This window comes from Azolla caroliniana, unplaced genomic scaffold (assembly GCF_043228905.1).
Source record: "Azolla caroliniana isolate FFs.n. ecotype wild unplaced genomic scaffold, voAzoCaro1.0.p SCAF_13, whole genome shotgun sequence".
NCBI lineage: Eukaryota > Viridiplantae > Streptophyta > Polypodiopsida > Salviniales > Salviniaceae > Azolla > Azolla caroliniana.
This window is the reverse complement of record NW_028230448.1, coordinates 20,094,348-20,111,818: the sequence shown is the minus strand read 5'-3', so window position 1 is coordinate 20,111,818 and position 17,471 is coordinate 20,094,348. Positions and strand designations below refer to the sequence as shown.

General features: G+C 47.7%; 2 protein-coding genes and 1 pseudogene across 2 annotated transcripts; all 3 read left to right on the top strand.

Moving 5' to 3' along the window:
- Positions 1 to 4,640: 4,640 nt before the first annotated feature.
- On the top strand, positions 4,641 to 6,528 carry LOC147856601 (cytochrome P450 78A4-like). The gene is made up of 2 exons (XM_087329140.1): positions 4,641 to 5,708; positions 5,902 to 6,528. Exons 1-2 carry the CDS (start codon positions 4,641 to 4,643, stop codon positions 6,526 to 6,528), a joined length of 1,695 nt encoding a protein of 564 aa, XP_087185266.1.
- Positions 6,529 to 9,521: 2,993 nt separating this feature from the next.
- Positions 9,522 to 11,409, top strand: LOC147856600 (cytochrome P450 78A4-like). The gene is made up of 2 exons (XM_087329139.1): positions 9,522 to 10,589; positions 10,783 to 11,409. Exons 1-2 carry the CDS (start codon positions 9,522 to 9,524, stop codon positions 11,407 to 11,409), a joined length of 1,695 nt encoding a protein of 564 aa, XP_087185265.1.
- A 2,991-nt stretch (positions 11,410 to 14,400) lies between these two features.
- On the top strand, positions 14,401 to 16,288 carry LOC147856599 (cytochrome P450 78A4 pseudogene; annotated as a pseudogene).
- The last annotated feature ends 1,183 nt before the right edge of the window (positions 16,289 to 17,471 follow it).

Here is a 17,471-nt window from a genome sequence, read left to right as displayed (position 1 = left end):
TACGATCCTCTTCACTAAATTTCTTTGTTATTTCTACCAAATAACGATGTCGTAGTGTGAATCACACACTACGTGAAATATGTAAAATACTATATCCGATTTAAAGTACTTATAATAAATAAAATACAGTTCCCTTACACTCCCTCTCACATGTTGGCTAAATGGTAAAAAACTAAGAAAACACCTAGTACACTCATCCTTTCCCCCCACCTAATGTTTTATGTACTCTTACCCCTCTTAACCCCCACCTAAAGTCTTGTGTACACTCTTTTACCTTCCCTTTGTACACACTTTTGTATGTCCCACATACAAAGGACTCTCCTCCCTCTCCCTATAAAAAGAGCAACCTGGTAGGCTTAGTTTTTATCATTTGTACATCGGGCACTGAAGAGCCTCCATCGAGGCGAAATGCACTGCCGATCGTTGCCTTATGATAGTAAAACTTTCTTTCCTTCTATGTGTTGCTCTTATCTAATTTTTTGTCTTAAGTTCTTAAGTACTTATTTAATAAATTTTTATTAAGTACTTGTTTAATCACTTTTTTATCAAATTTTTTTTGTCTTAAGTTTTTAAGTATTTATTTAATCATTTTCTATTAAGTACTTGTTTAATAATCATTTTTATTACGTACTTGTTCAACCCCTTTTTTTTAAAAGTACTTGTTCAATCATTTTTAGGTTTAAATTTTTGTTTAAACATTTGTTTAAATATTCTCCTCTCTTAATCATAATCATTCTCTTCTTAGCCATGACCCCTTTTCTTTAACCATAATCCCTCCCTTCTCTTTTAATCATAACCTTGCTTTAAGTGTTTGCCCAAGTGTTTTCTTATCTAAATATTTGTTTAAACATTCGTTTAAGTACTTTGTTTTAGCAACCCCTTCCCCCTTAATTATAATCCCTTCTTAACCATAATCATTTTTTAATCTCAATCTCTCTTTTCAATTTTTATTTTTAATCATTTAAGCGTGTGGTCCCGTTTTAATAATACTCTATATTGGTGTTTTAATAATACTTTATTGGTGTCTAATAACTTAAGTTATCCCAATGATCTTTAATATGTTCTAAAAACTTTGATTAGGTTTAAATACTTTGATGTATGGAGGTTGTTAATTATTTTACAAGGATTGATTAATAAAAAAATATTTGTGGGATTCACGATTTTGCCATCTATTTCTATCTTATATTCTAAGTATCAATTAATACACTATACTCGTGGGATTCACGAGTTTTTCATAACTTTCTTTCTTACCATATATTTCATATTCTTAATTATCTTAGAATTTTCTTTTCTCCTAGTCCAAAACCTCGGTGGTTCCCACCCGATTCACGTAACGATCTGGAGTCGAAAGGCACAACAACGGACTATGTCAAGAACCACTCGTCTCTTGGTCCTTTCAGATATACATGAGTTACTTGACAACTCACTCTCGTTGGGGATCCCCATTTGGTCACTAGATTTACCCAAAACAATTAATTTTCTTGCGAGAGTAGTTAATGTTATATAAACTACACTAAAAAATTACAGTCAAATGTTTTTAAATGCGATCTGCAAAGTGAGAAATCATTCATTTCGGACATTAGAATTACGACTAAAAAATGACAATTAATCATTTCTTTATTTACAGATTTATGAAAATGAAAAAATTTAGTACTGAAAAGGAAAAAATAGATTTACGAATATGAGACTATAGATTTCTCAAAATGTAAAAATTAAGAATAGGGGTGCCTACCAAATAAATCAATTATCACTGAAGTCTCAAACAAGTATTGGAATACTTACAAATGACTGGAATAAGTGACGAAGATGAATGTTGTATTGTGCCTCCAATCGATGGACAAACCCTCAAATCAATGGATGATGCCTCATGTTTCAGAAATAATATGCCTCAAATCGGTGGAAGGAACCTCCAATTGCTGGAGGGCACCTTGAATCTGTGTGATATTCCACCTCGATTCTATGGAAGGATCCTCGCCTGGGTGGAAAAAGCCTCAAATCATCGTGAGATAAAGTGCAATCGGTGGAAGAAGTAAAAAATTGTTCTCGAAGAAGTAATTATTGGATGTTATAAGAGGCTTCAGAACAATCTCTAATCGTCAACTCAAACACTAAAACATGTTTAGTATTGAAGCACCTAAATATATGAGATAGGCTCCCTAAACCCTAATGATATACAATCGTAACAAACCTCTGAGATTGGAGGAAAACCAGAAACCTAAGATAGATGATTGAGATGAAGAGCTAAAACAAACTCAAAGGGATAGACGAAGAGAAGTTGGTTTGAGGGGAAGCGCCAAAAAACGCTCAAATCCACCTGAGGGGAAATTAACCCCCAAAATAAAAAGAACATCTCATCACGTGTTCCCCTCACTCCTTGTCTTAAATGTCACTTTTACTACAATCACCCCACTACCCAAAATTGCTTTTTTCCCCTGATTTTCTTATTCAATTATTTAGAAATAACAGTATCGAAAGGACTATCATTTTTTGTGGACAAAAATAGGAATTCTCTGGTACACCATAGCGTGCTTCCACCCTTATCAGCCTTATCGATGCCAAAAATGCTTGCGTATATTATTTGCTCCGTGCTTACGATGATTGATAATATTGGAGTATGGGGTTGAGCACCCGTTCTTTGTGCTTATTAATTTGAGTTCTAACCTCGTTTCAGATTCTCGTCTCTCGTATGCTCTATGCATCGAATAAGCATGCTTGGTTTTGGAGCTAGTTCACAGTGCTTCTCCGCTCGGCCGACAGAGTTTGTGAACGTCTTCGAGCCTTTGTTTAATATTTCGGAACTCTTACGCGATACTTATCGGCAAAAGATTGTTATGCAAAGCACGAAGAAGGCATTACGGCGCTCGAAGTGTCCGGGTCGCCGGATGTGTTGAAGCGAGGTGATACAAGGGATCTCCCCCCTTTTCTATAATTGATAGCAAAAGTGAGAGCGAGCTCCGATGATGATGTCAACGGTATACCACTACGAATTACGAGGTTGCGTCGGCCCTCGCAGAACGGTTTATGAGTATGAGGCAATGGCTCGCTCATTACGTCCCTTTGAAGTCCACGATAACAACTACTAATCCATTTATAGGTGGGTCAACGAGATAGGGACCCGTACGAATAGTTGTGTTTTTGTAGGGCTTGTGGTAGGAGCAAGTAGTAATATTGGATATCCCACGGCTTCGGTAAATTGGACCTTTTTAAGCTCGGTATAATATCATCGTTGGTCGAACGAGATTTAGGATGTTCGAACCCAAATGTTGGACCAACTTCTTCTTTAATTCCATTCGAACAGCTAGGTGCGAACCACAAACTAAATATCCTTGTGTGGCGGCTTACAGGCACACCTGATGGTGTTTGTGGCCGGCCACACACACCTGATGCGTTGGCAATGTGCAGGTGAGTAGTCGTGTGCATATTGTTCGAAGCGAAACATTGGGGCATCGAACTCACCGGTTGCATAGTTGATCATGCATGTCGAATGTCCTTCGAATTCGTAGAATAGTTGCGCGCGGTCCTGATCCATGGAGGGACTTGCCCACTACACAACTTAACACCCTCGATTATAATGCGAGGTATGGCGTACGTCGCGCACACGGGGGAGTTACTTATAAGAGGTCGAGATGAGGGCAAGAGGCAATCACCGTGGCAAGTGACGGAGAGATTGGAGTCTATGGGACCGGAGCTCCGTGTCGCGTTGAGATATGTTAAGTATTGTTGGTCGCGGGACAACGTAGACGTGGTGCGAGAGCAGGCCATGGGCGCTTTGCGTCGTTCCGCGCGCATCAACATTCCACCCGGCCACGAGCGGGATGAAGGGTCGTCGTTACGTATTATAAGTGATTTTTGCGGACATGCGTCGACCATGTTGCATCGGCCTACGGTGCCCGAACCAGAACGCGTCGATCGTCGCGCACATGGTAATGGGCCATGCAGGCGCCTTGGCCGAGAATCGGATATACACGGGTAGCGGGTGGGGTGAGTGCGCGATGACTAGGTACGTGTGAGCGAACGCGCGGCAGCGATAAATTTGTGAAATGTCCGAGTCTATGGAGTAGGGATGACATACATACATATTTACATAACGTAGATCTATATGTGTTACGTTGGAGACTAGGGACTAGGGACGACATGCATACATATATGTACATGACGTAGAGATATTGTGTTATGTTGGAGACTATGGACTAGGGATGACATACATACATATGTACATAACGTAGATATATGTGTTATGTTGGAGAGTGTGGCCTAGGGATGACATACAGATACATAGAATTAGTTCAACGCTAATTAGCTTATTGGCTTAGTATAGCCATTGCCTTTCCTTTCTCTCCCCTATTATTGTGTGGGTGGTCTCTCCCTTATTAGCACGTGCGTGCATGGAAGCGTTGATAGGGGGAAGAGAGAGAGTAGCGCTTGTGTGGCTCACGGGTTATACGTGTTGTGTGTGTGTGTATATATATATATATATATGTGTGTATGTATATATATAAGATATAAGAGAGAGGGAGCAAGATGAGTAGAGTAGAGTAGCCAAGCACATTGATGAGTAGGGGAGTATAATCGGAACAACGCATTGATCAAGATCAAGAGGAGGAGGAGGAAACATGGATCCCATATCGGTGTCGTCACCGATGTTATCATCCGCCGCCGCAATCGCTTCATCTTCGTCGACGGAGGGTGCCGCGATCTCCACTAGTCTCCATCTCGTGTTGTTGTTGCTCTCACGATCTTCTCTCCTAGGTGCAATCTGGGCCGCCCGCCATATTCTGGCCTTGCTCGTCTGTAGCGGCTTGCTGGCAATCTTGGCGTGGTGGCGCCATCCTGGCGGGCCAGCCTGGGGCCTCGCGGCACGCGCGAATTCCCGTGCCCTTGCTAAGGAAATCCGAGGCCCACGCGGCTGGCCGTTGGTGGGTAGCTTGCTCGAGCTCATGGGCGAACGCCCCCATGTCCGCCTCGCCGACCTCGCACGTGCTCACTCCGCCAAGTCCTTGATGGCCTTCAGCCTCGGCACCACGCGAGTCATCCTGACCTCCGAACCTTCCGTCGCCCGTGAGATTTTGAGCAGCTCCTCTTTCGCGGATCGCCCCATCAAACAATCGGCCAAGCTCCTCCTCTTCCATCGCGCCATCGGATTCGCTCCCTACGGCGATTATTGGCGCACGCTCCGACGCATTGCCGCCACCCACCTCTTCGCCCCCCGGCGCCTGTCAGCCCTCGAGCCTTGCCGGCAGTTCGAAACAACCCAGCTCCTCCAATCCATCCATGCCCAATCGGGGTCCAGCTTCGAAATCCGCCCTCTCCTCCAGCTCACTTCCATCAACAACATCATGAAGAGCGTCTTTGGCCGTCGCTACGACTTCGTTTACACTCAGAAGCAAGCCCTAGTGCAAGTCGATCCGGAGGCGGAGCAATTGCGCAGAATGATTCGAGAAGGCTTCGAGCTTCTCGGCGCGTTCAATTGGAGCGATCACTTGCCGTTCTTGAAATGGTTGGATCTCCAGGGAGTGCATTCACGATGCACGAAGCTGGTGGCAGAGGTGCAAGACTTCGTCCAAACGATCATAGACGAGCATCGAGCCCGTCGCGAGCACGGTTCTGGTGAAAGCTCCGTGGATGAGGCCGACGACTTTGTGGACGTGCTCCTATCGTTGCAGACTAGCGAAAAACTCTCGGATACCGATATAATCGCCATCCTATGGGTACGTAACTCTTGAAGGTCGCCACTATATATAAATACACATATATTTAACGGGATTGCAATGTGTTTTTACGAGTCGCGTCGTCAAGGTCGACGAATGTAATGGACCGTGTACGTTCGTGGCTTCCTAGTCCAAACAACTTTGCACGTTTTTCTATCCTAATCGGTGTCCCGTTACATGCTCTTTTCTCCAGGAAATGATATTCCGAGGAACCGACACGACCGCCATCCTCATGGAGTGGATCCTCGCGGAGATGGTCCTACACCCAGAGGTTCAAGCACGAGCGCAAGCCGAGCTGGATGCTGTCGTGGGCCGATGTCGTACCGTGCGAGAAGCCGACATGGCACTCCTTCCTTACGTGAATGCCATCATCAAGGAGACGTTGAGGATGCACCCACCCGGGCCGTTGCTCTCATGGGCGAGGTTGGCCACATCGGACGTCGAGCTAGCGGGCCATCACGTGCCAGCAGGGACGACAGCCATGGTGAACATGTGGGCCATTACACACGACGCGGACATTTGGGAGAAGCCTGACCGGTTCGTTCCCGACAGGTTCGTCGAGGAAGACGTGGACGTGCGAGGTGGCGATTTGAGGTTAGCACCTTTCGGGGCCGGTCGGAGGGTGTGCCCGGGAAGGGCGATGGGTTTGGCCACCGTGCAACTATGGACGGCCAGGCTCCTCCACCACTTTACGTGGTCCTTGCCCGAGGATAAAATGGCACGCGACCTCGACCTGACCGAGATCCTGAAACTCTCCTCCGAAATGAAGACCCCTCTACGCGTCACAGCCACCCCTAGAATCGTCCTACCCTTCGCATGAATCTCTTAACTCATTGAATTGGCATCTGAATAATGTTAAGACCCTCAAACATATTATATTGTGTGGACTTAACGGTACGTCACATCCACCGTCCGCCAATAAATCGGATTCCTAAGACGTCATTCCGACGCCGAATCACTAATCTCGTCACTGCTTGATCGTCCCATTCATGATTCATGATGTAAAACGAAGCCAAGCTTGATCATAATACATTCCTTTTCAAAACTGTGAATTTGGCTCGGCTACTTCTAGCTACGAACGGCTTCGATTGTGCAAACCGATGTCTTAGGTTTCCTCAATTCCCTGCTTATGAATGACGCGGCGTATTTCTTTCGAGACGAGGCTTCCAAAGCACATGAATTAGCTAATTAGAACTTATGTACTATTCCTAAGTGAGGGCATAACATCCCAAGTTCCCTCATTGAAACACCATCCGTTACGATTGGAACATCTAGAATTTTGAGAGGGGTTAGGGACACGTATACGAATTCGAGCGATCATCACGAAGATCAAAGTTTGATATGGCGGCACCTACGTTCAAAATCAACGTCAAATACATAGGAAAAGTCACTTACTGTACCTATATACGAAACAAACCTTTCCAATACTTGTCGTCACAACTAAAATGGCATCGTAGCCATCGTACGAATATCACGGCTAGCTAGGCAATGATATACGTCCGAATTCAAAGCAGATCACAAAGTCAAATTCCACGCGCAATCCTTCTAAGCGTACTCTCGGTATAAAACCAAGAGAATTGAATTCCCAATACGTACGGCCTATATAACGTGCGGGATGCTACGACGGGAAGCAAAGGAGACACGAATGTCACGATCCATACGATGTCTATTGGCTTTGGTGCATTGTTCAGATATGTATTCATTTTGTTTATTTATTCCTTATCGATGCCAAAAATGCTTGCGTATATTATTTGCTCCGTGCTTACGATGATTGATAATATTGGAGTATGGGGTTGAGCACCCGTTCTTTGTGCTTATTAATTTGAGTTCTAACCTCGTTTCAGATTCTCGTCTCTCGTATGCTCTATGCATCGAATAAGCATGCTTGGTTTTGGAGCTAGTTCACAGTGCTTCTCCGCTCGGCCGACAGAGTTTGTGAACGTCTTCGAGCCTTTGTTTAATATTTCGGAACTCTTACGCGATACTTATCGGCAAAAGATTGTTATGCAAAGCACGAAGAAGGCATTACGGCGCTCGAAGTGTCCGGGTCGCCGGATGTGTTGAAGCGAGGTGATACAAGGGATCTCCCCCCTTTTCTATAATTGATAGCAAAAGTGAGAGCGAGCTCCGATGATGATGTCAACGGTATACCACTACGAATTACGAGGTTGCGTCGGCCCTCGCAGAACGGTTTATGAGTATGAGGCAATGGCTCGCTCATTACGTCCCTTTGAAGTCCACGATAACAACTACTAATCCATTTATAGGTGGGTCAACGAGATAGGGACCCGTACGAATAGTTGTGTTTTTGTAGGGCTTGTGGTAGGAGCAAGTAGTAATATTGGATATCCCACGGCTTCGGTAAATTGGACCTTTTTAAGCTCGGTATAATATCATCGTTGGTCGAACGAGATTTAGGATGTTCGAACCCAAATGTTGGACCAACTTCTTCTTTAATTCCATTCGAACAGCTAGGTGCGAACCACAAACTAAATATCCTTGTGTGGCGGCTTACAGGCACACCTGATGGTGTTTGTGGCCGGCCACACACACCTGATGCGTTGGCAATGTGCAGGTGAGTAGTCGTGTGCATATTGTTCGAAGCGAAACATTGGGGCATCGAACTCACCGGTTGCATAGTTGATCATGCATGTCGAATGTCCTTCGAATTCGTAGAATAGTTGCGCGCGGTCCTGATCCATGGAGGGACTTGCCCACTACACAACTTAACACCCTCGATTATAATGCGAGGTATGGCGTACGTCGCGCACACGGGGGAGTTACTTATAAGAGGTCGAGATGAGGGCAAGAGGCAATCACCGTGGCAAGTGACGGAGAGATTGGAGTCTATGGGACCGGAGCTCCGTGTCGCGTTGAGATATGTTAAGTATTGTTGGTCGCGGGACAACGTAGACGTGGTGCGAGAGCAGGCCATGGGCGCTTTGCGTCGTTCCGCGCGCATCAACATTCCACCCGGCCACGAGCGGGATGAAGGGTCGTCGTTACGTATTATAAGTGATTTTTGCGGACATGCGTCGACCATGTTGCATCGGCCTACGGTGCCCGAACCAGAACGCGTCGATCGTCGCGCACATGGTAATGGGCCATGCAGGCGCCTTGGCCGAGAATCGGATATACACGGGTAGCGGGTGGGGTGAGTGCGCGATGACTAGGTACGTGTGAGCGAACGCGCGGCAGCGATAAATTTGTGAAATGTCCGAGTCTATGGAGTAGGGATGACATACATACATATTTACATAACGTAGATCTATATGTGTTACGTTGGAGACTAGGGACTAGGGACGACATGCATACATATATGTACATGACGTAGAGATATTGTGTTATGTTGGAGACTATGGACTAGGGATGACATACATACATATGTACATAACGTAGATATATGTGTTATGTTGGAGAGTGTGGCCTAGGGATGACATACAGATACATAGAATTAGTTCAACGCTAATTAGCTTATTGGCTTAGTATAGCCATTGCCTTTCCTTTCTCTCCCCTATTATTGTGTGGGTGGTCTCTCCCTTATTAGCACGTGCGTGCATGGAAGCGTTGATAGGGGGAAGAGAGAGAGTAGCGCTTGTGTGGCTCACGGGTTATACGTGTTGTGTGTGTGTGTATATATATATATATATATGTGTGTATGTATATATATAAGATATAAGAGAGAGGGAGCAAGATGAGTAGAGTAGAGTAGCCAAGCACATTGATGAGTAGGGGAGTATAATCGGAACAACGCATTGATCAAGATCAAGAGGAGGAGGAGGAAACATGGATCCCATATCGGTGTCGTCACCGATGTTATCATCCGCCGCCGCAATCGCTTCATCTTCGTCGACGGAGGGTGCCGCGATCTCCACTAGTCTCCATCTCGTGTTGTTGTTGCTCTCACGATCTTCTCTCCTAGGTGCAATCTGGGCCGCCCGCCATATTCTGGCCTTGCTCGTCTGTAGCGGCTTGCTGGCAATCTTGGCGTGGTGGCGCCATCCTGGCGGGCCAGCCTGGGGCCTCGCGGCACGCGCGAATTCCCGTGCCCTTGCTAAGGAAATCCGAGGCCCACGCGGCTGGCCGTTGGTGGGTAGCTTGCTCGAGCTCATGGGCGAACGCCCCCATGTCCGCCTCGCCGACCTCGCACGTGCTCACTCCGCCAAGTCCTTGATGGCCTTCAGCCTCGGCACCACGCGAGTCATCCTGACCTCCGAACCTTCCGTCGCCCGTGAGATTTTGAGCAGCTCCTCTTTCGCGGATCGCCCCATCAAACAATCGGCCAAGCTCCTCCTCTTCCATCGCGCCATCGGATTCGCTCCCTACGGCGATTATTGGCGCACGCTCCGACGCATTGCCGCCACCCACCTCTTCGCCCCCCGGCGCCTGTCAGCCCTCGAGCCTTGCCGGCAGTTCGAAACAACCCAGCTCCTCCAATCCATCCATGCCCAATCGGGGTCCAGCTTCGAAATCCGCCCTCTCCTCCAGCTCACTTCCATCAACAACATCATGAAGAGCGTCTTTGGCCGTCGCTACGACTTCGTTTACACTCAGAAGCAAGCCCTAGTGCAAGTCGATCCGGAGGCGGAGCAATTGCGCAGAATGATTCGAGAAGGCTTCGAGCTTCTCGGCGCGTTCAATTGGAGCGATCACTTGCCGTTCTTGAAATGGTTGGATCTCCAGGGAGTGCATTCACGATGCACGAAGCTGGTGGCAGAGGTGCAAGACTTCGTCCAAACGATCATAGACGAGCATCGAGCCCGTCGCGAGCACGGTTCTGGTGAAAGCTCCGTGGATGAGGCCGACGACTTTGTGGACGTGCTCCTATCGTTGCAGACTAGCGAAAAACTCTCGGATACCGATATAATCGCCATCCTATGGGTACGTAACTCTTGAAGGTCGCCACTATATATAAATACACATATATTTAACGGGATTGCAATGTGTTTTTACGAGTCGCGTCGTCAAGGTCGACGAATGTAATGGACCGTGTACGTTCGTGGCTTCCTAGTCCAAACAACTTTGCACGTTTTTCTATCCTAATCGGTGTCCCGTTACATGCTCTTTTCTCCAGGAAATGATATTCCGAGGAACCGACACGACCGCCATCCTCATGGAGTGGATCCTCGCGGAGATGGTCCTACACCCAGAGGTTCAAGCACGAGCGCAAGCCGAGCTGGATGCTGTCGTGGGCCGATGTCGTACCGTGCGAGAAGCCGACATGGCACTCCTTCCTTACGTGAATGCCATCATCAAGGAGACGTTGAGGATGCACCCACCCGGGCCGTTGCTCTCATGGGCGAGGTTGGCCACATCGGACGTCGAGCTAGCGGGCCATCACGTGCCAGCAGGGACGACAGCCATGGTGAACATGTGGGCCATTACACACGACGCGGACATTTGGGAGAAGCCTGACCGGTTCGTTCCCGACAGGTTCGTCGAGGAAGACGTGGACGTGCGAGGTGGCGATTTGAGGTTAGCACCTTTCGGGGCCGGTCGGAGGGTGTGCCCGGGAAGGGCGATGGGTTTGGCCACCGTGCAACTATGGACGGCCAGGCTCCTCCACCACTTTACGTGGTCCTTGCCCGAGGATAAAATGGCACGCGACCTCGACCTGACCGAGATCCTGAAACTCTCCTCCGAAATGAAGACCCCTCTACGCGTCACAGCCACCCCTAGAATCGTCCTACCCTTCGCATGAATCTCTTAACTCATTGAATTGGCATCTGAATAATGTTAAGACCCTCAAACATATTATATTGTGTGGACTTAACGGTACGTCACATCCACCGTCCGCCAATAAATCGGATTCCTAAGACGTCATTCCGACGCCGAATCACTAATCTCGTCACTGCTTGATCGTCCCATTCATGATTCATGATGTAAAACGAAGCCAAGCTTGATCATAATACATTCCTTTTCAAAACTGTGAATTTGGCTCGGCTACTTCTAGCTACGAACGGCTTCGATTGTGCAAACCGATGTCTTAGGTTTCCTCAATTCCCTGCTTATGAATGACGCGGCGTATTTCTTTCGAGACGAGGCTTCCAAAGCACATGAATTAGCTAATTAGAACTTATGTACTATTCCTAAGTGAGGGCATAACATCCCAAGTTCCCTCATTGAAACACCATCCGTTACGATTGGAACATCTAGAATTTTGAGAGGGGTTAGGGACACGTATACGAATTCGAGCGATCATCACGAAGATCAAAGTTTGATATGGCGGCACCTACGTTCAAAATCAACGTCAAATACATAGGAAAAGTCACTTACTGTACCTATATACGAAACAAACCTTTCCAATACTTGTCGTCACAACTAAAATGGCATCGTAGCCATCGTACGAATATCACGGCTAGCTAGGCAATGATATACGTCCGAATTCAAAGCAGATCACAAAGTCAAATTCCACGCGCAATCCTTCTAAGCGTACTCTCGGTATAAAACCAAGAGAATTGAATTCCCAATACGTACGGCCTATATAACGTGCGGGATGCTACGACGGGAAGCAAAGGAGACACGAATGTCACGATCCATACGATGTCTATTGGCTTTGGTGCATTGTTCAGATATGTATTCATTTTGTTTATTTATTCCTTATCGATGCCAAAAATGCTTGCGTATATTATTTGCTCCGTGCTTACGATGATTGATAATATTGGAGTATGGGGTTGAGCACCCGTTCTTTGTGCTTATTAATTTGAGTTCTAACCTCGTTTCAGATTCTCGTCTCTCGTATGCTCTATGCATCGAATAAGCATGCTTGGTTTTGGAGCTAGTTCACAGTGCTTCTCCGCTCGGCCGACAGAGTTTGTGAACGTCTTCGAGCCTTTGTTTAATATTTCGGAACTCTTACGCGATACTTATCGGCAAAAGATTGTTATGCAAAGCACGAAGAAGGCATTACGGCGCTCGAAGTGTCCGGGTCGCCGGATGTGTTGAAGCGAGGTGATACAAGGGATCTCCCCCCTTTTCTATAATTGATAGCAAAAGTGAGAGCGAGCTCCGATGATGATGTCAACGGTATACCACTACGAATTACGAGGTTGCGTCGGCCCTCGCAGAACGGTTTATGAGTATGAGGCAATGGCTCGCTCATTACGTCCCTTTGAAGTCCACGATAACAACTACTAATCCATTTATAGGTGGGTCAACGAGATAGGGACCCGTACGAATAGTTGTGTTTTTGTAGGGCTTGTGGTAGGAGCAAGTAGTAATATTGGATATCCCACGGCTTCGGTAAATTGGACCTTTTTAAGCTCGGTATAATATCATCGTTGGTCGAACGAGATTTAGGATGTTCGAACCCAAATGTTGGACCAACTTCTTCTTTAATTCCATTCGAACAGCTAGGTGCGAACCACAAACTAAATATCCTTGTGTGGCGGCTTACAGGCACACCTGATGGTGTTTGTGGCCGGCCACACACACCTGATGCGTTGGCAATGTGCAGGTGAGTAGTCGTGTGCATATTGTTCGAAGCGAAACATTGGGGCATCGAACTCACCGGTTGCATAGTTGATCATGCATGTCGAATGTCCTTCGAATTCGTAGAATAGTTGCGCGCGGTCCTGATCCATGGAGGGACTTGCCCACTACACAACTTAACACCCTCGATTATAATGCGAGGTATGGCGTACGTCGCGCACACGGGGGAGTTACTTATAAGAGGTCGAGATGAGGGCAAGAGGCAATCACGGTGGCAAGTGACGGAGAGATTGGAGTCTATGGGACCGGAGCTCCGTGTCGCGTTGAGATATGTTAAGTATTGTTGGTCGCGGGACAACGTAGACGTGGTGCGAGAGCAGGCCATGGGCGCTTTGCGTCGTTCCGCGCGCATCAACATTCCACCCGGCCACGAGCGGGATGAAGGGTCGTCGTTACGTATTATAAGTGATTTTTGCGGACATGCGTCGACCATGTTGCATCGGCCTACGGTGCCCGAACCAGAACGCGTCGATCGTCGCGCACATGGTAATGGGCCATGCAGGCGCCTTGGCCGAGAATCGGATATACACGGGTAGCGGGTGGGGTGAGTGCGCGATGACTAGGTACGTGTGAGCGAACGCGCGGCAGCGATAAATTTGTGAAATGTCCGAGTCTATGGAGTAGGGATGACATACATACATATTTACATAACGTAGATCTATATGTGTTACGTTGGAGACTAGGGACTAGGGACGACATGCATACATATATGTACATGACGTAGAGATATTGTGTTATGTTGGAGACTATGGACTAGGGATGACATACATACATATGTACATAACGTAGATATATGTGTTATGTTGGAGAGTGTGGCCTAGGGATGACATACAGATACATAGAATTAGTTCAACGCTAATTAGCTTATTGGCTTAGTATAGCCATTGCCTTTCCTTTCTCTCCCCTATTATTGTGTGGGTGGTCTCTCCCTTATTAGCACGTGCGTGCATGGAAGCGTTGATAGGGGGAAGAGAGAGAGTAGCGCTTGTGTGGCTCACGGGTTATACGTGTTGTGTGTGTGTGTATAGATATATATATATGTGTGTATGTATATATATAACATATAAGAGAGAGGGAGCAAGATGAGTAGAGTAGAGTAGCCAAGCACATTGATGAGTAGGGGAGTATAATCGGAACAACGCATTGATCAAGATCAAGAGGAGGAGGAGGAAACATGGATCCCATATCGGTGTCGTCACCGATGTTATCATCCGCCGCCGCAATCGCTTCATCTTCGTCGACGGAGGGTGCCGCGATCTCCACTAGTCTCCATCTCGTGTTGTTGTTGCTCTCACGATCTTCTCTCCTAGGTGCAATCTGGGCCGCCCGCCATATTCTGGCCTTGCTCGTCTGTAGCGGCTTGCTGGCAATCTTGGCGTGGTGGCGCCATCCTGGCGGGCCAGCCTGGGGCCTCGCGGCACGCGCGAATTCCCATGCCCTTGCTAAGGAAATCCGAGGCCCACGCGGCTGGCCGTTGGTGGGTAGCTTGCTCGAGCTCATGGGCGAACGCCCCCATGTCCGCCTCGCCGACCTCGCACGTGCTCACTCCGCCAAGTCCTTGATGGCCTTCAGCCTCGGCACCACGCGAGTCATCCTGACCTCCGAACCTTCCGTCGCCCGTGAGATTTTGAGCAGCTCCTCTTTCGCGGATCGCCCCATCAAACAATCGGCCAAGCTCCTCCTCTTCCATCGCGCCATCGGATTCGCTCCCTACGGCGATTATTGGCGCACGCTCCGACGCATTGCCGCCACCCACCTCTTCGCCCCCCGGCGCCTGTCAGCCCTCGAGCCTTGCCGGCAGTTCGAAACAACCCAGCTCCTCCAATCCATCCATGCCCAATCGGGGTCCAGCTTCGAAATCCGCCCTCTCCTCCAGCTCACTTCCATCAACAACATCATGAAGAGCGTCTTTGGCCGTCGCTACGACTTCGTTTACACTCAGAAGCAAGCCCTAGTGCAAGTCGATCCGGAGGCGGAGCAATTGCGCAGAATGATTCGAGAAGGCTTCGAGCTTCTCGGCGCGTTCAATTGGAGCGATCACTTGCCGTTCTTGAAATGGTTGGATCTCCAGGGAGTGCATTCACGATGCACGAAGCTGGTGGCAGAGGTGCAAGACTTCGTCCAAACGATCATAGACGAGCATCGAGCCCGTCGCGAGCACGGTTCTGGTGAAAGCTCCGTGGATGAGGCCGACGACTTTGTGGACGTGCTCCTATCGTTGCAGACTAGCGAAAAACTCTCGGATACCGATATAATCGCCATCCTATGGGTACGTAACTCTTGAAGGTCGCCACTATATATAAATACACATATATTTAACGGGATTGCAATGTGTTTTTACGAGTCGCGTCGTCAAGGTCGACGAATGTAATGGACCGTGTACGTTCGTGGCTTCCTAGTCCAAACAACTTTGCACGTTTTTCTATCCTAATCGGTGTCCCGTTACATGCTCTTTTCTCCAGGAAATGATATTCCGAGGAACCGACACGACCGCCATCCTCATGGAGTGGATCCTCGCGGAGATGGTCCTACACCCAGAGGTTCAAGCACGAGCGCAAGCCGAGCTGGATGCTGTCGTGGGCCGATGTCGTACCGTGCGAGAAGCCGACATGGCACTCCTTCCTTACGTGAATGCCATCATCAAGGAGACGTTGAGGATGCACCCACCCGGGCCGTTGCTCTCATGGGCGAGGTTGGCCACATCGGACGTCGAGCTAGCGGGCCATCACGTGCCAGCAGGGACGACAGCCATGGTGAACATGTGGGCCATTACACACGACGCGGACATTTGGGAGAAGCCTGACCGGTTCGTTCCCGACAGGTTCGTCGAGGAAGACGTGGACGTGCGAGGTGGCGATTTGAGGTTAGCACCTTTCGGGGCCGGTCGGAGGGTGTGCCCGGGAAGGGCGATGGGTTTGGCCACCGTGCAACTATGGACGGCCAGGCTCCTCCACCACTTTACGTGGTCCTTGCCCGAGGATAAAATGGCACGCGACCTCGACCTGACCGAGATCCTGAAACTCTCCTCCGAAATGAAGACCCCTCTACGCGTCACAGCCACCCCTAGAATCGTCCTACCCTTCGCATGAATCTCTTAACTCATTGAATTGGCATCTGAATAATGTTAAGACCCTCAAACATATTATATTGTGTGGACTTAACGGTACGTCACATCCACCGTCCGCCAATAAATCGGATTCCTAAGACGTCATTCCGACGCCGAATCACTAATCTCGTCACTGCTTGATCGTCCCATTCATGATTCATGATGTAAAACGAAGCCAAGCTTGATCATAATACATTCCTTTTCAAAACTGTGAATTTGGCTCGGCTACTTCTAGCTACGAACGGCTTCGATTGTGCAAACCGATGTCTTAGGTTTCCTCAATTCCCTGCTTATGAATGACGCGGCGTATTTCTTTCGAGACGAGGCTTCCAAAGCACATGAATTAGCTAATTAGAACTTATGTACTATTCCTAAGTGAGGGCATAACATCCCAAGTTCCCTCATTGAAACACCATCCGTTACGATTGGAACATCTAGAATTTTGAGAGGGGTTAGGGACACGTATACGAATTCGAGCGATCATCACGAAGATCAAAGTTTGATATGGCGGCACCTACGTTCAAAATCAACGTCAAATACATAGGAAAAGTCACTTACTGTACCTATATACGAAACAAACCTTTCCAATACTTGTCGTCACAACTAAAATGGCATCGTAGCCATCGTACGAATATCACGGCTAGCTAGGCAATGATATACGTCCGAATTCAAAGCAGATCACAAAGTCAAATTCCACGCGCAATCCTTCTAAGCGTACTCTCGGTATAAAACCAAGAGAATTGAATTCCCAATACGTACGGCCTATATAACGTGCGGGATGCTACGACGGGAAGCAAAGGAGACACGAATGTCACGATCCATACGATGTCTATTGGCTTTGGTGCATTGTTCAGATATGTATTCATTTTGTTTATTTATTCCTTATCGATGCCAAAAATGCTTGCGTATATTATTTGCTCCGTGCTTACGATGATTGATAATATTGGAGTATGGGGTTGAGCACCCGTTCTTTGTGCTTATTAATTTGAGTTCTAACCTCGTTTCAGATTCTCGTCTCTCGTATGCTCTATGCATCGAATAAGCATGCTTGGTTTTGGAGCTAGTTCACAGTGCTTCTCCGCTCGGCCGACAGAGTTTGTGAACGTCTTCGAGCCTTTGTTTAATATTTCGGAACTCTTACGCGATACTTATCGGCAAAAGATTGT